The 22,996-nt window shown below is 42.5% G+C and overlaps 1 protein-coding gene across 3 annotated transcripts in view; it reads left to right on the top strand.

The window, feature by feature from the left end:
- LOC130361268 (ephrin type-A receptor 3-like) overlaps window positions 1-22,996 on the top strand; it is a 319,464-nt gene that overhangs the window by 230,289 nt on the left and 66,179 nt on the right. For all 3 annotated transcript variants that reach the window (XM_056564047.1, XM_056564048.1, XM_056564049.1), the window contains 2 exons: window positions 8,375-8,442; window positions 19,603-19,728. In XM_056564047.1, the coding sequence (XP_056420022.1) occupies window positions 8,375-8,442; window positions 19,603-19,728 (194 nt within the window). The remainder of the gene's footprint in view (window positions 1-8,374; window positions 8,443-19,602; window positions 19,729-22,996) is intronic.

Consider the following 22,996-nt stretch of genomic DNA (forward strand, 5'->3'; position numbering starts at 1 on the left):
CGAACAACCTGACCGAACAGCCGGTTAGTGTTATTTTCGCTTCAGAGGCGGCGGTCAGCTTTGATCGCCGCGTCTGAAGGGTTAATAAAGGACATCACCAGTGATTTCCTGTATTAGCCGCGGGTCCCGGCCATTGATGGCCGCAGGTATTCGCCGTATAAGACGCACCAACTTTTCCCTCCCAGTTTTGGGGAAGAAAAAGTGCGTCTTATACGGCGAAAAATACCGGGAATATATATTTTTGCAAATTTCAGTGAAACGCTCTATGATATGCTGCATATTATGTACGTATTGGATGGCATAATGGTAAAATTGGTCTCTGAATGAAACACAAACACAATTTCCGTGCGGAATTCAATGGGATTCCGCTGCGCTGTGCACACATTGGAATTCCGCATGGAATGCATTGCCGTCTATGAGATGTCTTATTCCTGTGTGGTCCTAGCTCTGGCATGTCATGTCGGCGTCTGCAGAATGTCCGCACAGAGATTTCCCTTGCGGACATTCTGATCTGTGAACCTGACCTTAGGTTTAGGAGCTGGGATCCTGGGGGCACTCTGACGGGTCTCACTGGGCTCCCCTTGGATCTTAAATAACTTTAATAAAAATTGGACATGCACAAAACACCTTCACCCCCTGCTGATGCTTTCTCTGATATGTCTCCAAATCATGTCAAAAAGTAGAATCATAAAGATGCATATTTCTTTTAAAGCGATTTTCTATCTTGGCTTCTTCCGACATTGTAACTCTGTATACTACTTGGCTCTGAGATTAAACTGTTATTTGAGTACCCTCATATTAAACAGATTCACTATTATAATCCTGTACAGCTTCTCCGGTCCTCACCAGCACATACAAAGTACAGGGGAAAGCAGGTGGTTAAAAGGGGTACTCCGGTGAAAAACTTTTTTTTTTTTTTTTTTTTTTAAATCAACTGGTTCCAGAAAGTTAAACAGATTTGTAAATGACTTCTATTAAAAAATCTTAATCCTTCCTGTACTTATTAGCTGCTGAATACTACAGTGGAAATTCTTTTCCGTTTGAAACACAGAGCTGTCTGCTGACATCACGAGCACAGTGCTCTCTGCTGACATCTCTGTGCATTTTAGGAACTGTCCAGAGTAGAAGAAAATCCCCATAGGAAACATGTGCTGCTCTGGACAGTTCCCAAAATGGACAGAGATGTCAGCAGAGAGCACTGTGCTCGTGATGTCAGCAGAACAGCTCTGTGTTTCAAAAAGAAAAGAATTCCCGCTGTAGTATTCAGCAGCTAATAAGTACAAGAAGTCACGCCCCCTCCCATAGACTTGCATTGAGGGGACGGGGTGTGATATCATGAGGGGGCGGGGCTGGGACGTCACAAGCTCCCGGCGCCGGCTCCAGCGTTCGGAACAGTTTGTTCCAAACGCTGAGCAGTGGAGTACCCCTTAAAGCTTTACCAGGAGCACCCTGTATGACCCCCTGATAGGGCCAGGCGACAGAACCTCCTACATCAATGTAAAAAGAACAACAATTAAAATGAATGGTGGCTACAAATCTTGGGTGTCAGGTCCTGTATGGTGCACCCCTCAGCAAGGTCACACCCCCCCAATGTTGGCTCTGATTATACATACTGTGTGTTCAGGCACCGGTGAAGAAAAATGGCACAGAAAAAGAGAGCGCTTAGCGCAACGGGAAGAATTGATGGCAGGAAAAGTAGAGTAGAATATATGAGATTAATGGGCAATTGATTCGCAGCTGAAATGTTCACGTTCCAACACGGGGGGTTGTGAGATATGGGCTCCGGATGAATAATTTAGGAAGGGGCTGAGAACGCTCCGGAATGATCCTCCATTACATGGGGCTTCGGAGAGGTGTAGATTTCAGAAACAATTAGCCCGACCCGTGTGCGGAGGGAAGAGATTTCTGCAGCTCTTGACATGTCTCACAGAGGGGCCGTAGAAAGATTTAGCACTGTGTAAATCCAGCATGTTAACACTATCCCCCGGGGAAAGCGGCCTCTATTTTATTGCTATCACCTTATCAGCTATAGACTATCCATTTAGGAGTAATCCGATCTGTGGTGTAAAATTGTAGGCCGTGTATTACTCTACGTGTCGCAACGGTTAGTGGCATCTGGGGACAATAAGGACGCACTTTCCGGAGGCCCCACTCTTAAAGCACATGCTGCGTAAAGTCTTTGTTTTTATAATTTTTACTGGTTTTAATGGGGCAACTGGGAGATACTGAAAAAGGTTTAGAAATGTGTTACGCGTTAGAATCTCATGGACTGGTCTCGCCAAAGCGTCGACCTGGTGACTCACGGTTATGGAACTTTAATGGACGTTATTTATACTCATGAGATTGACCAAAAACTCCCAACTCGCATGTATAAGTAATAATGTCCGCATGATTTCCTGCCACGAGGAGCTGCATCAGTTCTCAAGACTAGTAGTGTTGAGCGCGAATATTCGAAATGCGAATATTTATCGCAAATTTAGCATATTCGTAAATATGGCAAATATATCGCTATATATTCGCAGTTACGAATATTCATATTTTTCTTTACCCACAGAACACATCACAATGATCTCATCCCTTCCTGCATCCAGCTTGTGGTGTAAAGAAGACTCCTATATCTATGTCTACTTAGTAGACTGGAGAGCCAAAATCGGCATTAAAATTAGATAGGTAGATAGATAGTGAGGATAGTCGCGAATATGACAGGACAATATTCAAAATGACAAATGTCATAGAACCATTATCACTTCTGTATAGACCAAGAATATTAGGAGATAGATAGATAGATAGATAGATAGATATGAGATAGATAGATAGATAGATAAGGGATAGATAGATAGATAGATAGATGGATATGAGATAGATAGATATGAGATAGATGATAGATAGATAGATAGATATGAGATAGATAGATAGATAGATAGATAGATATGAGATAGATATGAGATAGATAGATAAGAGATAGATAGGAGATAGATAGATATGAAATAGATAGATGGATATGAGATAGATAGATATGAGATAGATAGGATAGATAGATATGAGATAGATAGATAAGAGATAGATAGATAGATAGATAGATAGATAGGAGATAGATAGATATGAGATAGCTAGATAGGTAGATATGAGGTATATAGGATAGATAGATAGATATGAGATAGATGGATAGATAAGAGATAGATAGATATGAGATAGATAGATAGATAGATAGATAATAGATATGAGATAGATAGATAGATAGATAGATCTGAGATAGATATGAGATTGATAGATAGATGATATGAGATAGATAGATAGATAGATAGATGTGAGATAGATAGATAGATAATATAGATGGATATGAGAGAGATAGATAGATAGATATGAGATAGATAGATAGATAATATAGATGGAGAGGTAGAATAGTTATAGTCACATTTTAATACGAATGTCATATGATGCAGTTCCGCATGCGCATTTACACAAAGCGAAAATAACCACGAATATATAGAATATGCGAATTTTGCGAATATAGGACGAATATTCTTCCATATATTCACTAAATATTGCAAATGCGAATATGGCCTATGCTGCTCATCACTAAAGTGTTACTACTAGTGCAGGATCCTTGTGGATGACAGGAGTAGTCTCTTTAAAAGGTAGATAGTAGTAATGATATTGATGTCACGTGGTAGGGGGCTGTAACTATCTTGAAGGGGAACTCCAGTGGGGAAAAAATATGTTTTCAAATCAACTGGTGCCAAAAAGTTAAACAGATTTGTAAATTACTTCTATTTAAAAATCTTAACCTTTCCAGTACTTATCAGCTGTTGTATACTACAGATAAATTTGTTAAGTTCTTTCCAGTCTGACCACAGTGCTCTCTGCTGACACCTCTGTCCGTGTCAGGAACTGTCCAGAGCAGGAGATGTTTTCTATGGGGATATGCTTCTAATTTGGACAGTTCCTGACACGGACAGAGGTGTCAGCAGAGAGCACTGTTGTCAGAATGAAAAGAACTACACAACGTCCTCTGTAGTATACAGCAGCTGATAAGTACTTGAAGGATGAAGAATTTTACATTTTCAAAACTTTCTGGCACCAGTTGATTTAAAAACATTTGTTTCCACTGGTTTCCGCTGGAGTTCCCCTTTAAAGGCCCCCCTGTGAGCCCAACAATTTTTTTGTCAAATCAGTTATCCTTGTAGAGTGGAGTGCAGGAAGGATAACTCCGGACACTTGGATAATGTGGACACAACTTGGAAACGTTCCTGAATATTCTGTACAACTGCAAATACAATACAGTCTTATCAGCACAGAACGGAATGTAACCCTCTTTAGAGCAGATGAATTAATGATTGGTCACTGTCCCTTTAAGAGTTGCTTTTACAGTAGTTATGAATAGCTTGTCCTGTGAAAGGCCTACACAGGTCGCCTTATTGTTTTAGGGAGTACGTAGGAAACGTCTGTGATGGGTTGAGCCACACGGCACCAACTCCGACTGTAGGTCACTGAAGAGATTGGTGTATGCAGTAGGGATCGACCGATATCCGTTTTTTAGGGCCGATACCGATAATCGGTGGAGGTTAGGGCCGATAGCCGATAACTTATACCGATATTCCGGTATAAGTTATCGGCTATTTATCCCCCCCCGCAACACCACTGCAGATCATTGATTTAAAGCGGGCGCTTTAAATCAATGCACTGCAGTGGCTTTTGTGGTGCCATAGGCCGCCGCCGCCACCCGCTTCTCTCCCCCTGCCTGTCCGGGGGTCCTGAGATCTATCACTGCCACCGCTCCCCCCACCGCCGCACCGCGACCGCCGCCGCACTGTACCCGCGTCCGCCCCCCCCGACCCGCCGTACCGCGACCGCCCCCCCCCCCCCCCGCACCGCACAGGCCCCATTGCCTCCCCCATCCCCGGTTTTATAATTACCTGTTCCCGGGGTCCACTCCACATCTGGCTCCGGTGGCGTCCTCCTGAACTGTCACTGTGCACACTGACGGTGACGTCACGTCGCGCATGTCACGTCACTCGTCATTGCGCACAGCGTAACGCAGGACGCAGCAGGAGCAAGAAGTAGCGTGGGCCCCGGGAACAGGTAATTATAAAACCGGGGATGGGGGAGGCAATGGGGGCGTTGCGGTGGTGGGTGCGACGCGGTGCGGTGGGTCGGGGGGGGCGGTCGCGCTGCGGCGAGTCGGGGGCCGTCGCGGTGCGATGGGGGCAGTGCGGGGGCCGGGGCATTATCGGCTTATCGCCAAGGTAATTGCCAATACCGATAATGCCCAAAATTGTGATTATTGGTCGATAATATCGGCCATATCGATAATCAGTCGATCCCTAGTATGCAGAGGAGCCCTTGTTCATTTATATTCTCCTCTCGCTACGATACTCCGTCTAGTTCAGTGGTCTCAAACTATGGCCCTCCAGATGTTGCAAAACTTCAACTCTCAGCATGCCCGGACAGCCAACGGCTGTCCGGGCATGCTGGGAGTTGAAGTTTTGCAACACCTGAAGGGCCACAGCTTGAGACCACTGGTCTATTTGCTGGAAACTTGAGCACTAAGGGGGAGATTTATCAAAGGAAAAGTTGCTGAGTTGCCCATAGCAACCAATCAGCTTGCTACTTTCATTTTTTAAAAAGGCCTCTAAAAAATGAAAGAAGCGATCTGATTGGTTGCTAGGGGCAACTTAGCAATCTCTGGTAAGGTTTTGATAAATCTCTTGGTTGAAACCCTCCAAACTCCGCACAGTGTCACGATCACTGCACACTTGGCTAGGCTTTGTCTCAGATGATGAAACGTGCAAATGAAACAGGCCACGGGGCCGGCTCCACCTATAGGCAAAGCAGGCAGCTGCATGGAGCACCTTCATGATGGGGGCGCCGCTCTGTCCACTGCAGGAAAGTTATTGCACACTGTCTCCAGGTCCTGATAGCAATTGCTCACCCCAGTAGTATTGTGTGGTGAACCAGGAGAGTTGTGGTGTCTGGGGTGTTGCGGTGATGTAAGTGCAAGGTCTGGTGGTATTAACCCTTAGATGTCGTGACGCCAGGGTGCGGTTTCCTTAGTGTTAATGATCCTACTGCCAACCATCCCAGAAACGGCAGGGAAAATAACGGAATGTCCACAGCAGACTTTATGAATAAACTGAAGAACTTTACTTGAAGATTTTATGCAACAGTCTTTCTACATAACAGTCTCTTAAGAGGCAACCGGAATGCAGGTTCCTCACAGGTTTTGCTGGGACTTTGAAGCAATGAGCTTTGATGCAGGCCACTGTGCTGCTAATTATAATATTTTAGCTGGTCGTAGTCACACAGGATTTGATAGATTGAGCTTGGTAACTCACGGTTTAGTGTCTGCTGGTTCTTTCAGGCTTTGGCCTAGATGAATTGAGCTTTTTGCTGACACGTGCTTGCTTTCATGTACAGGTGATAAGAGAGAAGAGAATTTAGTGGCTACAGCCCTTTATATAATAAGGGGCTGGACTAAGCTCATTGGTCTGCAAACCTGTAAGTCCTGAACCCAGTGAACTCTGGGTACATCACATGACCCTGGAAGGTCCTTAAGCAAGTATACATTACAACTTGTACATCACGTGACTTGGGAAAGGTCCTATACATATATATTTTCTATACATTTATAATATCTTTATATATTAAACAATATACAATTTATATGAGACGATCAGAGGTAAGCCCTGCAGGAGAGCCCTGTGGGAATGAAGGGACTCTGGCTGAGGGGACTTTAGACAGGGACAGGACCAGGTGTCTGTACCGGGACACCACAAATGTGATTACATGAGAAGGAGGTTAGTTTGTTAATGTGTCACCCCTGCAGCAAGAGGGGGGGGGGGGCATGTAAAAAGGCGGAGCCATTGGGCTGAGTCGAGGGGGCGGCAGAATTAGCTTTTTCCTAGGGGGGCAACAAATCATTGCACCAGTCCTGACAGGACAGTGGTTATAACAGGCTTCATCTTGAGCAGGTTAGAGGACAGAACTAAATCTAGGAGTAACAGTTTGTCCTGGGTAAATGTAATTCCTGTAGGAGTAGAGCTAAGAGATGTTATTCTGGCAAAAGCCAGACCTAGACTGGTTTAGTCTCATCCTTCTGGGGAGGGGAGCTTGGACTAGGGACTCTTCCTGCAGCCTTCTAGAAGCATCATGTGACCAAGGCTTCATTCATCTAAAACAAGGCATATGCAACAAATGAAATGAGTGAATTAAAGGGGTACTCCCGTGGAAAACTTTTTTTTTTAATCAACTGGTGCCAGAAAGTTAAACAGATTTGTAAATCACTTCTATTAAAAAATGTAATCCTTCCAGTACATTTTAGGGGCTGTAAACTAAAGAGAAATCCAAAAAAAGAAATGCATTTCCTCTGATGTCATGACCACAGTGCTCTCTGCTGACCTCTGCTGTCCATTTTAGGAACTGTCCAGAGCAGGAGAAAATCCCTATAGCAAACATATGCTGCTCTAAACAGTTCCTGGGCATGTTTAACTTTCTGGCACCAGTTGATTTAAAAAAAAAAAGTTTTCCAGGGGTACTCCACTGGAAAAAAAAAAATTGTTTTTAAATCAACTGGTGCCAGAAAGTTTAACAGATTTGTAAATTACTTCTATTAAAAAATCTTAATCCTTCCAGTATTTATCAGCTGCTGTATACTAGGGAAAATTATTTTCTTTTTGAATTTTTCTGTCTGTCCACAGTGCTCTCTGCTGACACCTCTGTTCAAGTCAGGAACTGTCCAGAGTAGGAGCAAATCCCCATAGCAAACCTATTCTGCTCTGGACATTTCCTGACATGGACAGAGGTGTCAGCAGAGAGCACTGTGGTCAAACAGAAAGGAAATTCAAAAAGAAAAGAACTTCCTGTGGAGCATACAGCAGCTGATAAATACCAGCCGGATTAAGATTTTTTTTAATAGAAGTAATTTACAAATCTGTTTAACTTTCTGGCACCAGTGATTTAAAAAAAATGTTTTCCACCAGAGTACCCCTTTAATGCTTTTATTCAATGCTGCAAAGAATAAACAAAGGTGTTGAGCCCATGAAGTGCTAAGGACTGTAACGCTTCCTCGTTCCCTCTTCCATCCCTGCATGATTTACAGTCAGCTGGTAGCCAAGCCCTGTTTCCAAATCTTTTCCGGTACTGTGCATATAAATTGTGCTCAGGTGTGAGATTTAAAGGACAGGGCTCGGCCTCCAGCTGTCAATCAAGCAGGTACAAGGATGGGAGGGGGAGCGAAGAGACATTCCAACCTGCAGCAATTCAGGGGCTTGGGGGATAGGTTTAAATTTTGGGTAAACCTCTTTAATACGTACACGTCAAGCCATACAACTGCAAAGGAGGTTAATGCATGTTTCTATCTTTATGTATTTTATAGGCACTGTGGTTATATCAAAGCAAAGCAAGACCCAGATGAAGACAAGATGCACTTCCAACATGGAAGAGGTAAGAGCTGGGTCTTCACTGACTCCACTTGGTCTCTCTAGATGTATGCTGCCCCCTGGTGGGAGGTGTCATAACTACAAATGGGTGTTGTATTCAAGGACTGTAAGGACTCTTGGCCAGTGCTCTCCGTTGTGCTGTAGAGTTGTAATGTTGGGACAGTGTGTTAGGTTCCATGATGCATTAGGTCAAATTCTTCCACGTTTTGGGACTTGCTACACGTGAGCTATAGAAAAAAAATGAGTTTACGAATAAAATACAGTAGGCCTATCTTTTTCCTCTCGTTACCACGGATACAGGCGGTGCTGTGGACTTTCGTGACAAAGTTCAATAAACTGTGTCTAAAATCTAGGAATTTTTGACATCCAACATTTGTAGATACTGTATTGTAGCAAATAGGTGTGATCGAAACATGACCCTGTTGTTCAATCATATGCGCACTAGTGAATTGTTTACTGTACGTCACCAGCTTGTGAAAAAAATCTTCCCAGTTCATCATTATTATTATTATTATTTTTTAATGTAAAAATTTTTTATTCTTCATATGTATTTCTAAGATTTCCTATGTACATAGCTAATGTATCCATGACCATTATGGATTTGTAATAACATTTCTATGAATATACATATAATATTAATGTAGAATATGGGATACTGGGACCATGAATGTATTTTTTCTGTACCTGTCCTTTTTTTTTCTTCGATTTCATGTTGATGCTCATTCTGGTTGGGATCCATTTATACAATAGTCATTTGGATACAAAATATTGTTGTATGAATTGTATGTTTCTGATGTTGTACAGTAATTGTGAATGACATTAAACTATAAGGTCAAAGAGCCGGGACTGCTGTAGTCTGTTATTGCTCTACTTTACGTGTATGGACGCCTTACCTATTGTGGTCATGTAATGAAAAACCTTAAGGTCCTCTATACATATTGTGGTCATGTAAAGTAAACCCCTGGGGTCGAACATACCCCATACCTACTGTGGTCGTGTAATGGAAAGCCTAGGGATCCACCATACCTATTGTGGTCATGTAAAGTAAACCCTTGGGGTCCACCATACCCCACACCTACTGTGGTCATGTAATGGAAATCCTTGAGGTCCACCATACCTATTGTGGTCATGTAAAGTAAACCCTTGGGGTCCACCATACCCCATACCTACTGTGGTCATGTAATGGAAATCCTTGAGGTCCACCATACCTATTGTGGTCATGTAAAGTAAACCCTTGGGGTCCACCATACCCCATACCTACTGTGGTCATGTAATGGAAATCCTTGAGGTCCACCATACCTATTGTGGTCATGTAATGGAAAATCTTAAGCTCCACCATATCTATTGTGGTCATTTAAAGTAAACCCCTGGGGTCAAACATACCCCATACCTACTGTGGTCATGTAATGGAAAGCCTAGGGGTCCACCATATCTATTGTGGTCATTTAAAGTAAACCCTTGGGGTCGAACATACCCCATACCTACTGTGGTCGTGTAATGGAAAGCCTAGGGGTCCACCATACCTATTGTGTTCATGTAAAGTAAACCCTTGGGGTCCACCAAACCCCATACCTACTGTGGTCATGTAATGGAAATCCTAGAGGTCCACCATACCTACTGTGGTCATGTAATGGAAACCCTTGGGGTCCACCACACCCCATACTACTGTGGTCGTGTAATTAAAAGCCTTGATCTCCACCATACCAATTTTGGTCATGTAAAGAAATACCTTGGGGTTCTTTCTTTCCCAGTATTTCTTGTTGTGAATGCTCCTTAAAGGGGTACTCCGCTGCTCAGCATTTGGAACAAACTGTACCGAACGCTGGAGCCGGGAGCTTGTGACGTAATAGCCCCGCCCCTCATAATGTCATGCCATGCCCCCTCAATGCAAGTATACGGGAGGGGGCGTGACGGCTGTCACGCCCCCTCCCATAGACTTGCATTGAGGGGCGGGGAGTGATGTCATGAGGGGGCGTGGTTATGATGTTATGAGCTCCTGGTGCCAGCTCCAGCGTTCGGAACAGTTTGTTCCAAACTCTGAGCAGCAGAGTACCCCTTTAAACCTCATATATGACTTATAAGAACCGCATTACTTTCTTTAACTTACCCTAATACATCCTGTTGTAGTAGATAAGAGCCTCAAGCAAACGGTAAAAAAAAAAACACAATTTCTTCTTAACAATGGTCATCCGAGGAGCCATTGCAGTGCTAAAAAAAAGAATTGGAAGATAAATCTGTCCATTGTAAGGATGTGCCCATAAGGATGTTTAGTGAATATGAAATGTAACATTGTGACTCCATAATCTTATCTTTTCCAACAAATCGTAGCTGGTAATTTTTTCAGCAGATGTACCAATAGAAATAGGAATGGAACAAAACAAGGCAGGGCCCCCCTCTGTTAAAAGCAGATGCATGGTCTACCACTATAACACTAATGCCACATGGCTGCTCACTTGTATCTCAGCCCCAGAAGCAGTAAATTGAGTGGTGATTCATACATTACAGTATGCAGCGCCGCTTACTACATTCGTATGGCTGGGACTCTTTCACACGTGACTGTGCATCGCTGCATAGTATATTAGCAGGGCTGGGATGCTTCCACACAGTATTGTTGTATCACCACCACTAAGTATAGTGTGACATTTCTAGCTGAATTTTTCTTGTGTGCATGGACCCTTTGAAAAAATCATAGAAAAGAGGCCATACTTTCTGGTTAGGCCATGTTCACAGGCAGAAATTCCGTGTGTAGATTCCCCATCAACAGAGTCCCATTGTATTCAATGGGATTCTGCTGCACTGTGCACACAGTGGAATTTCCGTGCCAGATGTGGCGTAGAAATTCCAATTTCTGTGTCTGGAAAAAAAAATTAACAAGTCCATTCTGTCTGTGGATTCCGCACAGAATGCATTGCCGTCTATGAGATGCCGGTGCCCACAATTTGCAGAGATTTTCTGTGCGGACATTCCGAGGTGTGAACATAGCCTAACTGTTACAAGGGCAGGTTAGACACCTATTCCCAACATGACGTAGATCAGCCATATTGCTAAATGGGGGAGGTCGCACAGGTTCAAAATACTGATGAACAACCACTCCCACGCCTAGAATTCATGAGGGGGGAGGGGTAGCTGCTTACTACAAGGCTAGGTTCACACTATGGAATTTCCGCCCGCAATTCCGCTTTGAAATTGCAGGTGGAAATTCCGCTTGCTAAAATGTATAGTGTAGTGAATGGGTTTCCGTTCACACATTGGAATTTGTGAAGTGGAATTTGTGAATAGAAAATCCACTTGAAAATTTCCGCCTGAAGAATGGCGTTGCTTATTCTTCAGGTGGAAATACTCGCGGAACACATTGCAGTCTATTGGAGACTGCAGTGTCTGCTCGGTCCTGGCCACACTTGGAATCCCCGGGTGGAATTTTTCATCCCGGAGATGCCGTAGTGTGAACCTAGCCTAAGGGTCTATTCACATGGCAGAATTCCACCTCAAATTAAAGACTTCTATGGGATTCCGCACTCCCATTCACACTTCTGAATTTCCGCTTGCGGAAAATTTCCGCCCCGGAGATTCCCAGTGCGGCCAACGCCTACTGAATCATTCGGTGCTAGGACCGCGAGGACACTGCAGTCTCCAATAGACTGCAATGTGTTCCGCGAGTATTTCCGCCTGAATGAATGAGCAACGCCATTCTTCAGTCGGAAATTTTCAAGTGGATTTTCCGTTCACAAATTCCGCTTCACAAATTCCGAAGTGTGAATTTGTGAACGGAAACCCATTCACTACACTATACATTTTAGTAAGAGGAATTTCTACCTTCAATTTTAAAGCGGAATTGCGGGCGGAAATTCCGTAGTGTGAACCTAGCCTTATAGTATTATAGTTGCACACAGATGAGGCCATATACGGGGTGCCAGTAACATGATAACGTGTGGTGCGCTATGCTGGCTTACAACTAGAGATGAGCGAACTGACAGTAAATTCGATTCGTCACGAACTTCTCGGCTCGGCAGTTGATGACTTTTCCTGCGTAAATTAGTTCAGCCTTCAGGTGCTCCGGTGGGCTGGGAAAGGTGGATACATTCCTAGGAAAGAGTCTCCTAGGACTGTATCCACCTTTTCCAGCCCACCGGAGCACCTGAAAGCTGAACTAATTTATGCAGGAAAAGTCATCAACTGCCGAGCCGAGAAGTTCGTGACGAATCAAATTTACTGTAAGTTCGCTCATCTCTACTTACAACCTATTAGTGACGCCCATACTATTCGATCAGGCGGGCTGCCCAGCATCTTTTATATGCATCCCACAATGCACTAGGATCCTGGGACCCCCCAGCATCACAAGGCCAGACCACATCATGGAAAATATATATACTAAAAATATATACTACATGATAAACATGAGATATAAGTTGATATTTTAGACAAAATACGTGAGCTCGCAACCCACGTCACGGGTCTCTTGCGAGTCCCTACACTAACATTATAGAAAAAAAAAAAACATGGCCCCTGACACCGCATGTTTCAGAGCTATGGGGGAGATTTATGAAACCCTGTGTATGGGGAAGAGTGGTGCAGTTGCCCATAGCAACCAATCAGATCGCTTCTTTCATTGTTAACAAGGCCTCTGCAAAATGAAAGCAGCGATCTGATTGGTTGCTATGGGCAACTGCACCACTCTTCCTCTACACAGGTTTTGACAAATCTCCCCCTATGTCTTGTAAGGAGCTGTGTTTGTCTATGTCTATAGCAGTGGTCTCCAACCTGTGGACCTCCAGATGTTGCAAAACTACAACTCCCAGCATGCCCGGACAGCCAACGGCTGTCCGGGCATGCTGGGAGTTGTAGTTTTGCAACATCTGGAGGTCCGCAGGTTGGAGACCACTGGTCTATAACATGATCATTTATTCACTGAATGTAAACAAGGAAGATTATTTTTCATTGCCAGCAAGCAGAGATCTTAAAAATTGTAATTAATAGATAGATTTTTTTTTATACATCAATCGGCTCCAGAAAGTTAAACAGATTAGTAAGTTACTTTTATTAAAAAATCTAAATCCTTTCAGTACTTTTGAGCTGATGAAGTTGAGTTGTTATTTTCTGTCTAAGTGCTCTCTGATGACACCTGTCTTGGGAACTGTCCAGTTTAGAAGCACATCCCCATAGCAAACCTCTTCTACCCTGTGCAGTTCCCGAGACAAGCAGAGATGTCAGCAGAGAGCACTGTTGCCAGACAGAAAACAACAACTCAACTTCAGCAGCTGATAATTATTGAAAGGATTAAGATTTTTTAATAGACGGAATCTCCCCCATAGGGCCCAATGTAAGATCTATAACAACCCCCTCTCCACCCCCCAACTATAATGTGGCATCCATAGTATTCATCCTCTGAGACAGAAACACAGGGGCCTTTTGGACCCCCTTAGGCTCAAGGGCCCAACCTCACCCCTGTACGAACTAGCAAACCTCTTCTACCCTGTGCAGTTCCCGAGACAAGCAGAGATGTCAGCAGAGAGCACTGTTGCCAGACAGAAAACAACAACTCAACTTCATCAGCTGATAATTATTGAAAGGATTAAGATTTTTTAATAGACGGAATCTCCCCCATAGGGCCCAATGTAAGATCTATAACAACCCCCTCTCCACCCCCCAACTATAATGTGGCATCCATAGTATTCATCCTCTGAGACAGAAACACAGGGGCCTTTTGGACCCCCTTAGGCTCAAGGGCCCAACCTCACCCCTGTACGAACTAGCAAACCTCTTCTACCCTGTGCAGTTCCCGAGACAAGCAGAGATGTCAGCAGAGAGCACTGTTGCCAGACAGAAAACAACAACTCAACTTCATCAGCTGATAATTATTGAAAGGATTAAGATTTTTTTATTAAAAGTAATTTACAAATCTGTTTAACTTTCCGGAGCCAGTTGATATAAAAAAAATTAAAAAAAAGTTTTTTTCCTGGATAACCCCTTTAACTTTTCACTAGACACAGATCAATCCATATATGCTGAAACTGGAAAACTCCTTATCCCAAGATTCAGGATAGCTGATAACTGATTGTTGAAGGCCTGGCTGCTAAGACCCCCAACTATCATGAGAATGGAGCCAAAATATCCCCGATTTAATGGAGCAGCAACCTGCATGCTTGGTCACCGCTCCATTCACTGTCTATGGGACTTCTGAACATAGCCAAGCTCAGTGCTTGGCAATGTCCTAAAGCCCCATAGATAATGAATGGAGCGGTGGTCGAGCATGTGTACTGCCACTCCATTCATTAGGGGGGTAAATGGCCCCCATTTTCCTGATTAGTGGGGGGCCTAGCTATTGGACCCCCATTGATTATCTAGGAATCACCTGTCCTGTGGATAGCGGATAACTTTTTATCTTGAGATAACTCCAAGTCAGATTGAGAAGTTTCAATATAGAGCAGCCCCTTTAAAGGGATTATCCAGGAAAAAAACTTTTTATTATATATCAACTGGCTCCAGAAAGTTAAACAGATTTGTAAATTACTTCTATAAAAAAAAAATCTTAATCCTTTCAGTACTTATGAGCTGTTGAAGTTGAGTTGTTCTTTTCTGTCTAAGTGCTCTCTGATGACACCTGTCTCGGGAACCGCCCAGTTTAGAAGCAAAAGCGCAGAGCAAACCTATTCTACTCTGTGCAGTTCCCGAGACAAGCAGAGATGTCAGCAGAGAGAGCACTGTTGCCAGACAGAAAACAACAACTCAACTTCAGCAGCTGATAATTATTGAAAGGATTAAGATTTTTTAATAGAAGTAATTTACAAATCTGTTTAACTTTCTGGAGCCAGTTTATATAAAAAAAAAAGTTTTTTCCTGGAATACCCCTTTAATATAGAGCAGTGGTCGCCAAACTGTGGCCCTCCAGATGTTGCAAAGCTACAACTTGTAGTTTTGCAACATCTGGAGGGACACAGTTTGGAGACCACTGATAAAGAGCATGAAGCAGCTGCCGATAGCGATGTGCTCCATTTTGCTACCCCTGAATGTCTAGGACCCCTATATGGAACCCCCCCCTCCCATACTGATTGGCCGGGAGGCACCATGTGGTCACCACTGCAGGTGCGGTGGCCTCTCAGGCTGCAAGGTACCATAGTTACCCTATGACAGAAGCATTTTTAGAAGGTTCTTTCCTAATTTGGAGACAGATTCACTAAAGGAAATGGAAATGTGAGAGGCGGAAACTTTAAAGACATTTATGTGAAAACTTTGTGACAAGATAGGAAGGAGCAGAAACATAGGAGCCGAGGAATATTCATTAGGAAGGAAATAAGATGATCAAAGACTTTAGAAATCACTTAAGGTTAATCCGTTCTGAATAATTGATGATAAGGAATTATTATTCCTGTGATGGTGACAAATGCCAAATCCTGTTTCTTTGCCTTTTTTGTAGAAATTGAATTTTCTGAAATAAAATTAAAAAAAAAAAAAAATGAATGAATGACACATAGCAACAATGTAATGAAATAAAAACTTCACGTAAAACTCCCCCGCCCCAATAAAAGGGTTTGACTGACACATCTGTCCCATTAGAAAATTACCTACTGTTTAAATTAAGTTTTTTTTTTTTTCTGTGAAACATATTGTTTAAAAATTTTAGGTGATTTTTTTTTTAATTTTTTAATTTTTTTTTAATTCTTCATTTTACTATGAATTTTTATTTTTATTTATTTTTTTAATAATCTTCAAATCTTGCAGTTTTCAGTCTGGCCACTAGGCCTAAAACTAAGCTGAGACTTACTATTCTGTCTGTATGTTTTAATATAGGTCATTTGCCATTAGTGACTTAAAGGGGCACTCAAGGGGGAAATTATTATTTTTTCCTTCAAATCAAAACGGATGCAAAGTACTGACCCAAATACTACCGTATAAACTACACCTTAGAGATGTCACTGTAGAGTGAATATTGTCGTGCCTGCACTTGGATTATTTATGTTGTTCGATCCATATTTACGTATCTGTTTTATTATTGTATTTGGTCTAATAATAAAGATTTTTTTTTTTCCAATTTTATTTTTGCACTAATAAAGCTACAGTTCGTACAGGGGTGAGGTTGGGCCCTTGAGCCTAAGGGGGTCCAAAAGGCCCCTGTGTTTCTGTCTCAGAGGATGAATACTATGGACGCCACATTATAGTTGGGGGGTGGAGAGGGGGTTGTTACAGATCTTACATTGGGCCCTATGGGGGAGATTTCTTCTATTAAAAAATCTTAATCCTTTCAATAATTATCAGCTGCTGAAGTTGAGTTGTTGTTTTCTGTCTGGCAACAGTGCTCTCTGCTGACCTCTCTGCTTGTCTCGGGAACTGCACAGGGTAGAAGAGGTTTGCTATGGGGATGTGCATCTAAACTGGGCGGTTCCCGAGACACGTGTCATCAGAGAGCACTTAGACAGAAAAGAACAACTCAACTTCAGCAGCTCAAAAGTACTGAAAGGATTAAGATTTTTTTTAAATAAAAGTAATTTACTAATCTGTTTAACTTTCTGGAGCCAATTGATATATATAAAAAAAAAACTATCTATTAATTACAATTTTTAAGATCTCTGCTTGCTGGCAATGAAAAATAATCTTCCTTGTTTACATTCAGTGAATAAATGATCATGCTATAGACCAGTGGTCTCCAACCTGCGGACCTCCAGATGTTGCGAAACTTCAACTGTCAATCAATCACCCATTAGGACTGCCCACTGGACTCTTAAAGGGGTACTCCAGTGGAAAACCTTTTTTTTTAATCAACTGGTGCCAGAAAGTTAAACAGATGTGTAAATTACTTCTATTCAAAAAACTTAATCCTTCCAGTACTTATTGACTGCTGAATACTACAGAGGAAATTATTTTCTTTTTGGAACACAGTGCTCTCTGCTGACATCACGAGCACAGTGCTCTCTGCTGACATCTCTGTCCATTTTAGGAACTGTCCAGAGGAGCAGCTAATAAGTACTGGAAGGATTAAGATGTTTTAATAGAAGTGATTTACAAATCTGTTTAACTTTCTGGCACCAGTCGATTGATTTAAAAAAAAAATAATAATAATAATAAAGTTTTCCACCGGAGTACCCCTTTAAGCTTACAAAGATTTAAATGAATAAATAAAGGTTCTAGACGCAATTTTTTCACAAAATTATATATTAAAGGGGTACTCTGCTGCTCAGCGTTTGGAAGAAACTGTTCCGAACGCTGGAGCCGGGAGCTCGCGACGTCATAGTTTCCGCCCCTTCATTGGCGTCACACCCCGCCCCCTCAATGCAAGTCTATGGGAGGGGGTGTGACATCTGTCACGCCCCCTCCCATAGACTTGCATTGAGGGGGCGGGGTGTGATGTCATGATGGGACGGGGCTATGACGTCACGAGCTCCCAGCTCCAGCGTTCGGAACAGTTTGTTCCAAACGCTGAGCAGCAGAGTACCCCTTTAATCTTCTCAGTTCCTCCTCCTCTACATCAGTGGTCCCCAAACCAGTCCTCGATGCCCTCCAACACGCCAGGTGTTTTTGAGTTACTCTGTTGGAATAGAACAGGGGGGAAAAATAAATCTTGGACTGTTGGTGGCCTTCAGGACTGGGTTGGGACCTCCGCTCTGTAACATGCTGCCTCCATCTATGATAGTATGTTCAATATTTCAGGTCCTTTACAGCTTTTGGGACCCAAATGTGATACAGGAAGTTCAGATTACATGTTTACCCTTAAAGGGGTACTATAGAGATTTTTTTTTTTTAAATAAATTAACTAATGGAATAAAGTTATAAAGATTTGTTAATTACTTTTATTTAAAAATCTTAATCCTTCCAGTACTTATCAGCTGATGAATACACCAGAGAAAGTTCTTCAGATTTGTAAAGTACTTCTATTTAGAAATGTTAACCCTTACAGTACTTATCAGCTGCTGTATGCTACAGAGGAAGTTGTGTAGTTCTTTCCAGTCTGACCACAGTGCTCTCTGCTGACATCTCTGTCCATGTCAGGAACTGTCCAGAGCAGGAGAGGTTTGCTAATGGAATTTGCTCCTGCTCTGGACAGTTCCTGATATGGACGGAGGTGTCGGCAGAGAGCACTGTGGTCAGACTGGAAAGAACTACACAACTTCCTCTGTAGCATACAGCAGCTGATAAGTACTGTTAGGGTTAAGATTTCTAAATAGAAGTAATTTACAAATCTGTAGAACTTTCCGACACCAATAGATTTGAAAACATTTTCCTCCAGAATACCCCTTTAAGTTACTCCTTATATAAATGTTGTCCCTATTCTTTTAACCCCTGAAATCTTCGACAATACTGTATCGCTATCTGTTGTGTTTGTAACACTTTATTGTCATCCCTCGGTTTGTTGAGTGTTGTGATGGTGTTCATAGTATTTGATGGAATTATTAGTACCTAAATGATGTCGACTCGGGTGTGAAATACAATTTAAGAACGTTTTGAACCTCGATATCATTTCCTTCCTTTTTTCCCCCACATTTCTACACGCTCTTTTGCTCTAAATAAACTCAAAGTAACACTTAGAAGAAAAAGGAAACCTTATCTCTTTTCTAGAAGGGACCGGCACATCAGTTTTTATTTTTTATTTTATTTTTGAAAATTGCTTGGGACAGATAATTCGTTTCCAGCGCCATACTGTGCGTCGCCTGTGTAACAGTCTCAGGAGCGGAACCGGTTTTGCTCTCAAAGAGTGACCATTTTATTTCGTGATCTGCACATGGCGACTATTTGAGGCCTAAATGAAGTCTATTTCCTCCTTGCTGATCGTGACGCTGGTGTGTGGTTAGATAAGGGCAGGGGTCCTGCACATGGGGGATATGCACCATAGATGGATGGATGAAGGATGCTCCGACACCTCAGGGACATTAAACAAGGCTTCATCTGTCTTCGTATGTCCCCAACCAATACACCTACAGACCCCTCCGTCCACACGTCCTATGTCTTCTGTTGATATGTTTGTCCAGCCATGTACTGTATTGTACTCGAATTAAAGACAATGCGACAATTATAAAGGGTTAAAGTGTCATGTCAGAACCCACCCGGTACCTATGTATTTTGCAGAGTGCTGATCGCCCCATTGTATTCACATAAGGGCACTGCCCAGGTGTTCTGCTGCCTGTATAGGAGGAGAGTGTGTAGGTTTCCTTTAACCTATATGTTTTTGTGTTGCTAGTGAAGCTGCCTGGGAGTAGAACCTATATCCACCCACACACATATGAGGATCCCAACCAGGCCGTACGGGACTTTGCTAAAGAGATTGATGTCTCCAATATCCGTATAGAGCGGGTGATAGGTGCAGGTAAGTCCATGATTTATGTGGCCCTGAATGACAGCTGGTAAATTGTCCTGGACTCACAGTCATCGCTCTTATTACCTCGGAAATGGTGTCTACAATAACATATAGGCTCCATCTTATATAAATGCTAATATCTGCAATCTGCAAGGAAAATTATAGGTATATATATCTCATATCTATCTATCTCATATCTAGCTATCTATCATCTATCTCATATCTATCTATCTATCTATCTCATTTCTATCTCATATCTATCTATCTCATATCTATCTATCTATCTATATATCTCATATCTATCTATCTATCTCATATCTATCTATCTCATATCTATCTATCTATCTCATATCTATCTATCTATCTATCTATCTCATATCTATCTATCTATCTATCTATCTCATATCTATCTATCTCATATCTATCTCATATCTATCTATCTATCTATCTATCTATCTATCTATCTCATATCTATCTATCTCATAACTATCTCATATCTATCTATCTATCTATCTCATATCTATCTATCTATCTATCTATCTATCTATCTCATATCTATCTATCTATCTATCTATCTCATATCTATCTATCTATCTATCTATCTCATATCTATCTATCTATCTATCTATCTATCTATCTATCCCATCTTTAATGTGTTATGCCTATGTACTCTTTCGGTACTTGATATTATTGTAATCCACAGCATTTTTCTCTGAAAACCCCCTTTCTCCATTATAGATCCTCTAGTTTAGAAGCTTTCTCCTCCATGTCGTGGCTCCTCGGAGTGGGCTTTTGATCAGTCTCATCCCCAATCACATTAGTTTCTTCTTCCCATAGAAGGATCTTAAGTACCTTTGTAGAGAGTACAGCCCTGATTAATGCTGCTCCGTCCATTACCCATTCACTACCAAGATGTTTCTTCTCATTGAAGTGGGAAAAGAACAAGTCCCAACTCCGTGACTTTGATACTAAAAGCTCCTTAATAACATTTGAATGGTTCAGATGCTGAATTCTACATAGAAAAGCTAAAAGCAGGAAACTTGCCCTCTTGATCTCGGTGTACTCTGGTGTTGGCGACATCATTTCATGAGAAGGAAAATGTCTATTTCTCCAGGATTGGGAGAACAAGACGTCACTAGAAGATGGCTTGTTCATGTAGATTCCTCTGGGCACAATATTCTGCAGGATATAGATATGGTACAGATATTGTAATGGGTTTTGGTTTGGGTTCGGTTTCTCCTTGTTCCTGTACAATAAGCAGACGGGAGGCCTATAACCTGGGAGACCGAGACCTGTGAATCTCAGAAAGGGAACAGGTTTCTGACTATAACTAAAGACAATTATCTGTCCCAAATGGTGCAGGGCCCGACCAGAGGGGGCGCCCTACTAGACTTAATATTATTAACCAACAGACCTGACATAGTAACTAATATAGAGGTAGAAGGACACCTAGGAAATAGTGATCATAATATAATACATTATAACTTTACAATGAACTTTAGGAAGGCAAAGTTCGATCAACTCAGAGAAGCCCTTAACAATATAAAATGGTATAATGTCCTCAAAAACAAGAATACTGACACTAAATGGGAGACTTTTATATTCCCTCTGATCCCCTTTTGACATCCCCCCCCCCCTCCATATTAATCCCCTTGTGCCATTATTATCCGATATGGCAAAAGAGGATCAGAGAAATGGGGAATGGCGCAAGGGGATTAAGATGTAGGTGGGGAAATGGAGCAAGAGATTAAGATGGAAGGGGAGAGGAATAATGGCGGAGGGGGGGATGAGGGGAGATGGGGAGTAATAAAGCACAAGGCATAACATTTTAATGCCTTGTGCTTTATTACTCCCCATCCCCCCTCCGCTATTATCCCTCTCCCCCTCCATCTTAATGCCTTGTGCTCCGTCCCATACAGTCCTCCCTCCGGTCCATACAGTTGCTTTAACTTTTTTTTTCCTGGCGTCCTGTGGTCCCCTGTTAGGTGTTCCTCGACGCAGCATGTCCCGTTCGGCGGGCCGCACTGACGTGTGACGTCCTCCTGGGCTGTGCAGCAACTCCGCGCAATGTCAGGGGAGGTCACACGTCTCCCCGGCAACCACGCAGCTCACTTACAGTGGCCGCAGCTCAGGCCGCACTACTTTACAGTGAGCTGCCACGGCTATGCGCTGACAAATACTGGCCAATGCATGGCTGGTATTTGTCAGGGCTTTCGCGTACCCCCAAACAACCTGTGGCATACCCCAGTTTGAGAACCCAGGCAATAGAGGACAGTGCACTGTTACAAATCTGGATAGGTTGGAGGTTTGGGCTGGGAAGTGGCAGATGAGGTTCAACACTGATAAATGTAAAGTAGTGCACATGGGGAGGAAAAATCCGGGCTGGGATTATGTATTAAATGGGAGAACACTTGGGACGACTGACATGGAAAAGGATTTAGGAGTCTTAGTTAACAATAAATTTAGCTGTAGTGACCAGTGTCAGGCAGCTGCTGCCAAGGCAAATAAAATCATGGAGTGCATCAATAGGGGCATAGATGTCCACGACAAGGAAATAATTCTACCGCTGTACAAATCACTAGTCAGACCACACATAGAATACTGTGTACAGTACTGGGCACCAGTGTACAAGAAAGATATAGTGGAGCTGGAGAGGGTTCAAAGACGGGCAACCAGAATAATACGGGGAATGGGAGGACTACAGTACCCAGAAATATTATCAGAATTAGTGTTATTTCGTTTAGAAAAAAGAAGGCTTAGGGGAGACCCAATAACTATGTATAAATATATCAGGGGACAGTACAGAGATCTCTCCCATGATCTATTTATACCCAGGACTGTATCTATAACAAGGGGGCATCCTCTACGTCTAGAGGAAAGAAGGTTCCTACACCAGCACAGACGAGGGTTCTTTACTGTAAGAGCAGTGAGACTGTGGAATTCTCTACCTGAGGAGGTGTCATGGTGAACTCTGTAAAAGAGATCAAAAGGGGGTCTGGATGCATTTTTGGAGAATAATAACATTACAGGTTATGTATACTAGATTTATAGGGACAGAACGTTGATCCAGGGATTTATTCTGATGCCATATTTGGAGTCGGGAAGGAATTTTTACCTCTAGTATGAGGGTTTTTTGCTTTCCTCTGGATCAACTCAGTAGGGTCTCATTAGGGTTATAGGTTGAACTTGATGGACTCTTTTTTTCAACCTTATGAACTATGTTACTAGCTGCTCTTTCCCAGTTTCCCAGACTGTTATATACTGTAGATCTGTGTTT

This window comes from Hyla sarda, chromosome 3 (assembly GCF_029499605.1).
Source record: "Hyla sarda isolate aHylSar1 chromosome 3, aHylSar1.hap1, whole genome shotgun sequence".
In the NCBI taxonomy this organism is placed as follows: Eukaryota; Metazoa; Chordata; class Amphibia; order Anura; family Hylidae; genus Hyla; species Hyla sarda.